Consider the following 12,593-nt stretch of genomic DNA (forward strand, 5'->3'; position numbering starts at 1 on the left):
GGAGGGGGGAGCAGGGAGAGACCAGTTCTATGCTAGATCAAGGTCCAGCATCTGTGGGGAAGAAAGCGATTTTACTGAAAATTTCAACAGAGAGAGATTTGACACTGAAAAGAGGTAGGCAGGATCCCATAAGAGGCAGGTAGAAGGGGGAAAGAGCACAGGACAGTTCACTGCTATTTAAAGAGACAATATTAAGGTCACAGGAACAGGTACAGGAAGGACAGGAAGGGGAGGAAGAGACTGTCTGGCTAAGCTGTGGGCTCTTCAATGATTTAAAAAACTTACAAATGTGTCATACAAAATCTTACCTTCTTTCTTAGTGATATAGTTCTTCTGTGGGGACAAAATCAGGAAGACAAAGGCAGAAACTGAAATGCCTTTGTCTGTTGCTAGCTGAAATAAATATAAAGCATTCTATAAATATATGAGAAGCAAGAGGAAAATTTGAGGAAAGTGAAGGTCCCTTATTGAATGGGGAGCAGAAGCCAATAATAGATGATGCAGCAAAGGCAGAGATGCTTAATGTCTTTTTTATTTCTCTTTTCACAAAAAGGTCAAACTGTCAGCTGACTAGTACAATTAGCATCAAGGAAGGGAAGAGTGTAGGTATTCAGCCTGGGAGAGAAAGAACAAGTTAGGATTTACTTAGACAAACTAGATGTTTTCAAATCAAGAGGACCAGAGTATGTAAGGAACTGGCTCAAGTAATTACAGGCCACCGGCCTGTATCTTTGAGGCCTCAGGGAAATCATGTTAAACCTCAGAAAACTGGAAAGGGGAAAATATAGTACCATCTTTAAACTTTAAGACCTGGGAAGATATAGGAGCACATCAGCAAGGACACTATTTCCAAACTCCTAGATGATTAGAAGGAGAAAATGAACAGTCAACAAGAACAGTGGTATAATTATGGTCAAGGCAAGTGGGGCAACTGTCCTGGGTGTTGACTGGTATTGGAGGAGGAGGGCAGGAAAAAAAAAAGGCTGCTGGTACAGCCACATCATTATAGCTGTGACAGCCACCAAAAGTTACTACTGACACTATGTGTAGCAACCACTGTAGGATGCCCAGTTGCACCATTATCCCTCTGAACAAGAATTTGTCATGAGCAAAACATGCCTACAAAACTGGATTGCCTATGACATAGTAACAATCCCTGTGAATCTGCAGTGGGAGGGGAAGAACAGATGCGGTATATCTTGACTGCAATCAAGCTTTTTAAAAATTTTGTTTCAAATACAATTCAAAAACCAGAAATAACATACATATGAACTGTACATGTAAAGCCAAACTCTGTAATAATAAGCAATAAAAGGAAAAAGAAAAAAAAAAGAGGAGGGAAGAAGGAGGGATAGAAGAAGAAAAGAGAACTGTGCAATGAGCAACAATCTAGCTGGAAAATATTCCAATAGTTCCTTCCAAACTGAACCAAACTTTTCAAAGCAGTTAAGTCCGCTGAACATGACTTTCTCCATAGATGCCAGCTACACCATCTCATATTAGATTTCAACCTTTGGAGATGTCCTACTTTTTCAATGCAGTAATAAAATTCGGCATATCACTAATAAAGCCTGCTGTAAAAGTGCAATCTGGAATGGATTCTATTTGAATACCCTGTAACTGTACCCAAGAACACACATTTACCAAAGGTATCAGTGCTGTGTTCAAAGCCATGTTAACTTGAGTTATAATTTATTTCCAAACAGAATTGATAATAGGGCATGACCAATGCATCACATCTGCAATATGCATCTCCTGGCAGCATATTTATAAGAAGCCCAGTGCGGATAAACATGAATTTTTGTTATACAAGACGAAGTCTAAGTTCAATTGTCAACGTCTGAATATTGTGAATTGATGATTTCCACTTGAATTCTGTCATTTAGATATGTAGGTTTCCATTCCATGTCAGTCTTAAACAGTTTGTATCAGGTTTGTTATGTGACATTATATATTTATACAGTGACAGCACAGGATAGGGAAGAGAAGTATTTGCTATACTTAAAGCCTCAAGTCCAAACTGATTTTTGAATGCTTAATGCAACCACATATATTGCCATTCAAATGTTTTTGGAAGGTTAAAATCATCATGCAACTCAGAAAGGATTTAATGTGATTTGCTACTAGATGGACTAAAGCCTTCAATATCTTCTCCCACAACATTCTCATAACTAAGCTAAAGATACAGTCTAGTTCAGGGGCTATGCTCCAGGGGCTAAATCCAGCCCATGGAGCCATTTGATTCAGCCTGTGGACACGGGGCTTCAGCAGCCAGATTGACCCAGTTTGGGTCAGAGGTAAGCAGGCAGTTGGTAGGCACTAGAACTCAGACATCTCCTCCACTTTTCTCAGTGGCTGCATAGAAAAAGCACCCACCACCTCCACTTTTCCCTGTGGCAGTGTGGGGAGAGTATTTGCCACTGCCACTTTTCCCTGAAGTGGCAGGGGACTTCCCCTGTTGCCATAAGAATGAGCCCCACCTGAAGACACTCTCACTGTGTTGCTGTGGAGAAAAGCAGTAGCAGCAGGCTCTTTGCCTATGCCACTGCTAGGAAAAGGGACAGCAGCAGCTGGATCCTAGCACCCACCCACCTTTGACCTTAACTGGGTCCATTTAGCCTGCAGCCTCAAAAGGCTGAAGACCGCTGGTCTAGCTGAAACACCTATGTGGTGTGGGTGCCTAGTTAGTTGGATAATCACTCTCAGAGACATCATCAACAGCTCAATGTTAAGCTGGGAGGAAATATCAAATGGGGTTCTCCAGAGGACTTGCCAGGGTCTGGTATTGTTTAATACCTCCATTAATAATTTTGAAGATGGAATCAAGTACACACTTACTAAAGCTGAAGCCCAAACTGTGTGGGGCTGCAGGCACATTAGAGGACAAGATTAGGATTCAAAATGACCTTGATAAATTGGGGGGAAATAGCCTGAAAAAAAAAAAGATTCAATTCAACAAGGTCAAGTGCAAAGCCCTGCACGTAAGATGGAACAATTATATGCACAAATACAAATAGGGGAACAGGTGGCTAGGTTGCTGTGTAGTACTGCAGGAAAAGATTTAGGGGTTACAGTGGACCGCAAATGGAATAGAGGACAGCAATATAACATTGCTGAAAAAAGCTAATAGCATGTTAGGTTGTATTAAAAGGAATGCCATACAGCTGTCAGAGGAAGCAATTCTTCCACTCTAACTGACATTGGTGAGAGGCCTCACCTGGAGTACTATACCAAATTTTGAGCACAATACTTCAGAAAAGATGTGAACAAATTGGGAAGTCTGGAATGGAGCAGCAACAAAAATCATGAAAGGTGTCAGAGGGAAAGCTAGAAAAAATGTGATTTAGTATGGAGAATAGAAAATTGAGTGTGCTTTGTGATAAGTTATCAAAATACAAAAATAGTTGTTATGCAAAGAATGGTGATCAATTGTTCTGAGTCCAACAGAAACAGGACAAGTGGTAAGGGGCTCAAATCCCCCCAAAAGGGAGGTTTTATTTAGGTATCTAGGACTTGCTCTAGAACCTGAGCAGGGGGTTGAATTAAATGACCTCTTGAGGTCCTCTTCCAGGCCTATCTTCCTATAATTCTGTGATTACTCATAGCGTGATGATGCTGAGTGCTAAAGCCCAATAAAAGGTTTATGTTGTGTACTTTCCAGTACAGCATTCCAAAGACTGGGGAATGGATTTTTGCCTGGAAACATGTGAATGGTCTCAAGTGTCCTGAAATATTATCTTGTAAACAGAGGGACTGTTCAAGGGGACTAAGCGTCAAAGAATTATTTGGCAGGAATCACTTCTGAATGTTTTGTGCTGTGGGTTGCTTCTGGTGAGGGCTGCAGGAACCAAAGTGCTAGAATTGTGGTGTGAATTAGTGCCTCTTTTTCCTCTGGGTAGGATTGCCATAGAAAATGGCTATGAACTCTGCTTTCTACTGGCTAAGTGGTCTCTTGGAAGGAAAAAAAGGCATGGTTTAAAAGATTTCCCTGCTGGAACCAGATATCTGGGGCACTGGAATATTGTTGCACCAATGTCCCCCCCCACCCCATTCTTTTAGGATTTGTGGATTGAGAACACTACCGGGTACAGCAGCGGAAGATTCTAGCTATGTTGTAGATACGCATTTCCTAAAGAGTTCTTACATTTTTAAAAGAAATTATCCAAATAAGTGTTGCTTCTTTGTACCTTAACTTGGAGATAGAGATAATTTATCTGTGGGGCAATAATTTGGTTTTGGATATTTGCTTTATACTGCTGAAAAATTATTTTATTCATTAACTATATCATTGCATGACTAAATGTTAGATAGTAACAAAAGTAATGCAATTATTTACTTATAAAACTGGTTTTCTTATTCATACTTTTCAAAATTAAAAAAAATTGAGCATTTAATAACTTATTTTTTGGAATGTAAGTATTTTCTTGAAAGCTTATTGACTTTTGGCTTATTTTTTTATTTGTTTTTAGAGAAACAGTACATTGTGTCCAATTTTTATAAAAACAAAAAGTAACTAGATGAATAAATAAACTTATTTTTTATACAGATCTAGGTTTCTATCATTATTTTCCTATAATTTGCTGTTTATTCATCCCAAAATTGCACTGTTACCAGACTAGACTGCACTGAAAATTCTTATCAATCTTATCATCCAATTTCACTCCAAGTTGTTTTGGTATAACTGTTTTAAGTTTGTTCTTCCAAGTCAGCGAATACAAGTTTTAAAGATATTCTCCTCCATATGGTAAAATATCTATGTCCAATACATTTATCTAAAAGATTCAAAGTCTTTCTGGCATGATTCTGTTTGTCCATTATTAAATTTCTATTTCTAGTAACTTCTACCCATTGGAATGTTACTGTTTATTCCATTATTTTATTAGATGCATTATTTTTCATCATTAGTGTTTTGTCCAATCTATTTCTTTAATAGACAGATAATTAAAAACCTGCTGTTATACATGCTGAACTGTGATAAACTGAAATTTAATGAAATGGCCTTTAAAGACTTAATCCCATAAACGTCTACTTTGCTTACTAGTAAATTTCACAGTGAAATTAAGGACTTGGCCCTAAATTCTAAAGAATTAAAAATGTACAGTTAGGAAAAGTAAAAATACCTTCTGTCTTTTTTTTCAGAAATCCTATTTTACTAGACCTGAAAAGCTAAACCAATGTCTCTCTGCAAAAAGACTTTGAATGAAGGAGTACTCTATAATTGCACCTCTTATAATTATTGAAATTCCACACACAGCTGTAATCTAAGTATCCCTAAAATTGAACTGCAAAGTTAAGTAGTAGTCATTAAATTCTATTTTTTTTTCATTAAGGCCTAATTGTACAAAATGTTTTCAGTTACAATTTTAAAAGATTACACACATTAAAGCTAAATATTCCCTCACCATGGTTAAGTTAATGGTGAAGTTACATTTTGACCTTCATTAGGGATGCACATAGACACAAATACAAATGAAAAAAGCTATTAAAATAAAGAATTCAGCAACAACTAAAATGATAACAAATGGTAAACAAGAGGAACTGGACAGCACTCCTACATGAACCGAATCCAACCTACAAAACAGGGAAGTCCTCTGTATACAAAAATAGTTTATGTGGTGTGTATTTGCATATCTGCATACACACTTGTTTTGGCTGGTAAAAGCCCCTAATTGAAAAAAACAGAGGCTTCCCCCCGCTCCACCTCAAGAAACCAAGTGACAGATTGCTTTTTTTTGCCTTTCACACCTTTTTCAGTAAAACCGTCAATCTACACTATAGATTTTTTTTTCATTGTTTTAAGAGAGATTTTTGTATTATACCCAGGGAAATTTGGGGGGGAAATACTATTTTTGGACATTCTGTTTGCTGTCCCCCTTCTCCCATTTTACATAAAATCAATTATGGAATAGTGCTGTGGTGCCACCTTCTGGAAAGCATGGAGGCTAAGAGTTTGGAAACCTTGTCTTTGATTATATAAGCTTTATTCCCTCCAGTGGCAGAAATTTCCAGAGCCAGAGAAAGAAACAGTATATGAGATAAATAATAAGTAAGCAGTAGCATACCACACACTAGGACAGAGGGTGGAATTTGGGATGGGGGAATGACAAACAGAGCTAACAACAAGTAATTTTTCCTTGCCAAACACCTTTTTCCTCACAGCCTGTGACAGTGGATTAAGGGGCAGACAGCAAATAAAATGATCAGTAACCCAGGATGTGGGCATACCCTGCAGTGGCACAAGCAGAACCTATAGATTAGAAGGATAAAATTATAAGGACAAGCGAAGGAGCCAGAGGGTGACAGACCACTGTCCTGCCACATTTGGAAACCACTGTTGTACTGGCTCACAGAGCGGAGATTTCTCTAGACAAACACAACACCCAATAAGCTCAGACCAAGATTTAACTACGTCATGCTACCCTCCGGGAATGCAGGTCATATTTCTGTTAGCTGAAGTTCTGCCCTTGGTGCAAGTCCTTGGGACTTGAAGACTTTTAACGTTCAGGGGCAGGCTCTTCTTCAATCAGTATGGCTTGAGCAGGCATTTCTTGACCATGGACAGGCTGCTGAAAACATCAAGGTTGATCGCATGAGCAAGGTGAGAGTGTGTTCCTCATCTGAAGGGTGGAGTGAAGAACGGGTCCACTGGGACAAGGTCCAAGAAACAGGAACTGCTACATCAGTCACACGGGGAAAAAAGTGGCCAGATGGGTTGCCAGAATTGTTCAATGGCAAGGATAGAGAGTCCCAAATAGATTATGTCTGGAGCAGCAAGAATTCCTGCAAAAGCTTAGGGAGAAGCAGAAGAAAGGGTATTCCCCCAGCTGAACAGTAGGAAGCCCATAGATCAAAGGAAATAGCCACCCCAGCTGCCTTTACCAGCTGGAGACCCCTGGTTCAGGAGCTTGTGGGGGCAATGGAAGGCTATTGCACGGCAGGTAAAGCTGGGAGTAGAGCTGCAATCTGAAGCATGGTACAACTACTGGCAAGGCAGGTGGGCAGGATGCAAGGACACAGATGCCTCATCCAGGAAACATTCTCCCTGGTTAGGTGAGAGAAGAAAATTATGTTTTGGAAGGAGTCATGTTATCAAACTGAACAACTGGCCATAAATGAGAAGGTGCATTAGTTGGCCGCAAGACTGATAACTCTGCCTTACAGTTTCTCCATCCAATACAAAGCAAAACCACATGACTTCTTGCTTCCATGCTTGCCTCTCTCATACTTGTCCCCTCTTTCTTCCTTAAATGTTTCTCCCCTACAGGCAGAACTACAGGAAGAGAGAGCAGAAGTTCCTACCCTACAGGAAGAGAGAGCAGAAGTAGACACTTTTTGCTTTCATGGCAAAAGAGGTAGACAAGGAGGAGAGAGGCAGCCTACTACAGAATGTTTCATTGAGGTATGGTTTCAGAATTCTGCCTGCCTGCTTCAGCAGATGGCACCATGACACCATTAATGTCTGAATCCATTAGCAAAGGGCAAAGGGAAACAATAAAAAAAGAAAAAGAAAAACCTCACATATAAATACTAGCAAGACACTCCTGATGATGAGCAATTAAGCTCAATCCTAAATGTCCAGTTGTAAACTGCATGTAAATTGAAAACTGGGATACAGCTTAATGCTATTCACCATTTGGCACCTGCCGCAACACCATGAACCATAGAAAAAGGAGAGGACAAGGAGCTTTATTCACATCAACCTCTGCCAGTACTCCTTGTCTACCAAAGAGAAATCCCACTTTATTGTAACCATCTACCTTGGCTAAGAGCTTTCAGAGATAGTGGCCAGGCCTGTTCAATGGGGTCATTCACCTGCTCTAATGCTACTAGTCAGTTCTCCAACCTCCAAATTGTGCATGCATGTACATCACTGTGGGTGATCTTAAGTGAGTAGCGTTCCATACAGATTGATGTGGAGAGCTGCATCACCCATTCCCACCCATTCTTTGGAAGTGGCAGACTGTTAACACCCACAATCTACTCCTAAAGCGCAACCAAGTAAAACCTTGAAGGAGTAGTTTGCCCCATTCTTCCAATCAACTGTTGCTGCCTCCTTTTCACTCCATCAACAACTTATAGAAGTAGCAGATGTATATTACCCCAACTGTAAATCTCTTTCCAAGCATGTTCTCTTCATGTTACAAAAGACAAGTTTCAAGGATGGCCACTATACTACCTCTTAACGTTAAGGACTGATGTTTTGAATCAAAATAGTTTGCACATTTTTGTTTCCAAAAATGACTGTTTTGTGAGCAAAGATAAATTCTGAAGCATGAGAATAATGCCAACAGACTCATGGAAATTTCTACGCAAACACATTCTCTTTTAAACAGCCGTAAGCTAAATCCAGTTCATTAAGCAGAAGAGATAAAGAAGCAAATGCAAGAAAGTCTGTTTTTCACACTCAGCCAAAATGCTAATTATGTTACTTACCCTAAATGAGAATTCAAGGTTTTCTCCTCCCCATACTTCCATTCCTGTGTCGTAAGAGCCAAGATAGTCAAAATAGTTCTTGCTGACAGCAAACAATCCACCGGCCATGGTTGGAGACCTACAAAAGGAAAAAGTCAGTTGGACTGGGAGAGGAACGCTTGTACATAAATCAAATGTATTCTTTTTTCATTCATTTCCTCAGTCTTTTTCAGTTAACAATGCAGCAGTTCACAATGAATCAGATAAATACTATGTTGCTCAGATATTTAAAGGAAAAGAACACCTGACCTGAATTATGAATAGGTGCATCAGAAAAAAGTAAATGTTACACTGAGATACAAGATATACTTGTAACAAAATGGTCACTTGACATCATATAGTAATTTGTAATAAATAAAGATGTAGGCATCCTGCGTTCAACTAAATAAATTGTAAGCAGTGAGAATTTTTTTTCTGCTCTGCATCTGTATAGCACAATGTGGCCCTGCTTCACTAAGATTTTTGTAAGCTAGAAAGTCACTGCCAAAATGAGACTGAACAGAAGGAAGGCAAAACAGGGAGGAGAAAAGATCCTCCACTGGCAGCCAGCTCTCCCACCGCATGCCAGCACTAGTGTTCCTATAAACTGAAGCTAGTCTACCCATCATGTGCTCTTGCCTCACGCCAGATGGTAACATCCTTGCTTATAATCCACAACCCACAGCAGCCCCAATGTTCTCATCTGGCACTCCAAATCATCTCTTTCTTATTGTGACAAAAAATACTAAACACATTTGTAAGCAGAGGATTAAGCAACTTGGAGGGCTGTGGACTATTTAGTATTAACTTTTTTAGATTGTGGACCAAAAACACATTGAGAAATTACATAGCACCGTTTTGGTTTTCCTCTGGCGTGTCTACACGTGCAGTTACTGCACAGTAATTTAGGTTACTGTGCAGTAACCGGAAATTACTGAGCAGTACGGGTGTGCGTCTACACGTGAACTGCCATATTGCACAGTAACTATGGTGACTTATGCCGACCATAAATTTTCTACCTGCATGATGGCCAATTAGTTACTGAGCAGTAAGGCACATGTAGGTGCCTTACTGTGCAGTAACATTGTATGTGGACTGACTCGGGACTAAAGTGTTACTGCGCTGTAATTCCTGCATGTGTAGACACCAGCCTAAAAACTGCTTACTGTGCGGTAAGTTACTGTACAGTAAATGCATGTGTAGATGCACCCCTCATCTTGACAAAAATAATGTTCTCTTATCTCTCAGTGGAGAAAAATTCATTAATATCTATGATCCTTTCAGCTATGGCAGCAACAAATGCCCAGGAAAAAAAACTGCAGGGAAAACAAACCACTCTGTTTAATACAGACTTTGGATGATGGGTTATAAATAAAGCAAAGGCCACTTACAGACAAGTTAGCTACTCAGTGATAATTGTCTATGTGCACACTCTTATCTGAGGTAAACACCAGGTAGCTTACCCCCTGAAATGTGGGGTAGATGCATACACATAGGCAGTTACTAACAGGTTGTATGCTCACTTTCTATTTTACCTTGTTGTAACTTGTTCATGTAGCTATACCCTCTGATATATTTCACATAAATAGTGCCATTACTCTCATTCACCTCTTTCTAAGGAGGACATTTTCATGATAACTAATTGGTGACCACTCATGTAGGTATGTCTCACTTACTACAATGAGACTTTACAATGGAATAAGGACTTGCTTGTGAAAAGGCTGCAGTTTAGTTCATAGTTTGAGTAAGCATAACAAAGTCAGACCTGACTATAACTCTCTCTGAATGCTTCAAGAGGCAGGTCTCTAAAATCAAAACATCTACCATTCCAAAGACTTAGGTTGCTTATCCAGCCAAAAGATATCTGAGTCCAAAGCAGCAAATGCCCCCTAAGCTTTGACGTGTCTGCAGCTATCCCTCTGCAGTCTTAAGAGGATAACACTTGTACCGATTTACAATCTGATCGTATTTAGAAGATTTAACATTTTCAAACTGAAAGCTGAAATACTGCACAAAATAATTACAAATTATCAGATGCCTACTCACCCAAGCATAGACTCCCATTGCATCTATTAGGTATGTAAGTAGATGTACGTACCTAATCACAATCCTATTCTACACTGCTCAAGACCCTGAAAACTAGTAAATGCAAAAGATGGGCACGTCCTCCTCACTGCTTTTTGTGCCTTAGTCTTAGGTGTCAAATGATGGTGTGCTACAAAAGTAGGCAGAGGATTTGATACCTAACAGGTGGAATACTACCTAGCCCAAAACTACTAACCAGTATAAATTAAAGGCAAGTCCAGTCCTTTCAACTATGTTTCAATATCACCCAATTCTTCTTTTTACATTTTAACTGTTGCCTCTGGGTTATTTGACAGATCTGTAGCTTTCGGGTTTAAAATGCCATTTTTTTCTCTTTAAGAGCCTCACTTTTTCTTCCAAGTGTAGTTCTATTATTCCACTAGCCTGAGCACTAAACTTATTTTATTAGGCAAGAAGCATTTCCTGAATAAATGTATTCATAACAACTTACATGGCAAAAATACCTGCAGATCTTTTCGAAAAGAAAATTTTGCTAAGAGCATGACTTGAAACAATATTTAAAAAAAGGTTTAAAAAAAAAGAATCTGTACTTTAATTTCAATACTAAATGGTAAGTGTTCACTTATTCACATTTATTTATTTCAGTTCATTTTCAGCTGAAATTGAACCCATTTACAAAATGTAATATTTACAGATATACAGAAAAAATAATCATTCACCTGATGACATCTGTCTTAGATCTTCTTCGTTTCTGCTCCCTCTCTGGTATAAGGTGCCACGTGAAAACCAATCTCCAGTCAAACCCACCAATCTGTGGCTCCCCAGCATTGCCCAAGTACTCAAATGTATTCCAGTCAATAACATCAATAACAGGACACACAACAGCTGACTCCTCTTCACCAATTCTAAGATATTTTATAAAAAGGAAAATAATGTTATTTTGGATACTATTAGGAATTTCTATCATAAATTAGAAATCTTACGATTGGAGAAGTGCTTCTTAATACACAATTTTTGCAATACAAAAAAGAAATGTTACTGACTGTAGTAACTGTGCTCCTGCACATCCATGTCAGTGTGGATTCTAACTCTACAAAACTACTTGTACTGGTTGTGACACACTGCAGCAAGGTTAAATTTATAGCAAAGACCTCTGGGTCAATGCTGAGGCTATACCACTGGAATAAGAACTGATGTCAGCAGAGCTTTCTGCACAATGGCTGTTCCTTCTTCCTATCCCTTAGTGGGATAGTATCATGTGGAGCTTGGTGGATTCATATGCAAAGGCTTTGCTCTGCTCATCCTTCCAAAAGCTCTTTCTCTACCATCTGCTTTGCTGTTTGGAGAGGATGCTCAGTGCCTGACTTAGACAACAAAGGTATCTCGCTGCCAGCTGTCAATTTTTAAGGTTGCCTCTGGGCCAAGGGTGTCAGTATTGAATTTTCTCTTGGCAGGATCTTCTCCAGACTAATGCTAGGCCTTACCTGCCTGCTAAATTGGGCAATGGATGGCACAGGCTTGTGGAGTTTCCTTAGGGACTCAGAAGTTTCTAAACTACTGTAGAAGATGGTGCTTTGGTTTTGCACCTTGTGCCTTCCACATTCTACTTGAGAAAGACAAGTGTATTGAGCACTGACAATACGAGTCTTCCAGGTAAAACAGGCAGCTGTCAAGAGGCTTCATCTAACCATAGGCTCAACATGGTTTAAAGCCTGAAGGGTTTCATGCATACCAAGATCAGGGGCCTATGCAAAGGCTGGAAAATAGGGTTCTGAGCACTTGAGATCTGTTCACACAAGTTGGATCAGTTCATGGTTGTCAAATATAATAGGTCAGAAGCAGTCTATAGTTTGAACTATGAACTACAAGGGGACTGGACACTAGCCAGATTCCACTCTGCTCCCATGGGAAGAACTCAAGAAGGGTCTTGATTGCACTGTTCCTTACGAGAGCAGGAAGCAGAACAGTTATACACACAAGCCCAAACAGACCCCTCTTACCAAGCCTTTTGTCTAGCACGTGAGGTGTGTGCTAGATCCACCGTAGGATCCATACTGGCACAAAACATGAAGAACTGAACATTTCTCCCTCCAGAG

At 39.6% G+C, this 12,593-nt stretch overlaps 1 protein-coding gene across 1 annotated transcript in view; it reads right to left on the bottom strand.

Moving 5' to 3' along the window:
- Positions 1–12,593, bottom strand: part of GALNT12 (polypeptide N-acetylgalactosaminyltransferase 12) — a 93,491-nt gene that overhangs the window by 41,639 nt on the left and 39,259 nt on the right. The window contains exons 5-6 of the mRNA XM_025201484.1: positions 11,217–11,402; positions 8,434–8,551 (exon numbers count right to left, since the gene is read on the bottom strand). Coding sequence (XP_025057269.1) covers positions 8,434–8,551; positions 11,217–11,402 — 304 coding nt within the window. The remainder of the gene's footprint in view (positions 1–8,433; positions 8,552–11,216; positions 11,403–12,593) is intronic.

This window comes from Alligator sinensis, unplaced genomic scaffold, assembly GCF_000455745.1.
Source record: "Alligator sinensis unplaced genomic scaffold, ASM45574v1 scaffold386_1, whole genome shotgun sequence".
NCBI classification, from domain to species: Eukaryota; Metazoa; Chordata; order Crocodylia; family Alligatoridae; genus Alligator; species Alligator sinensis.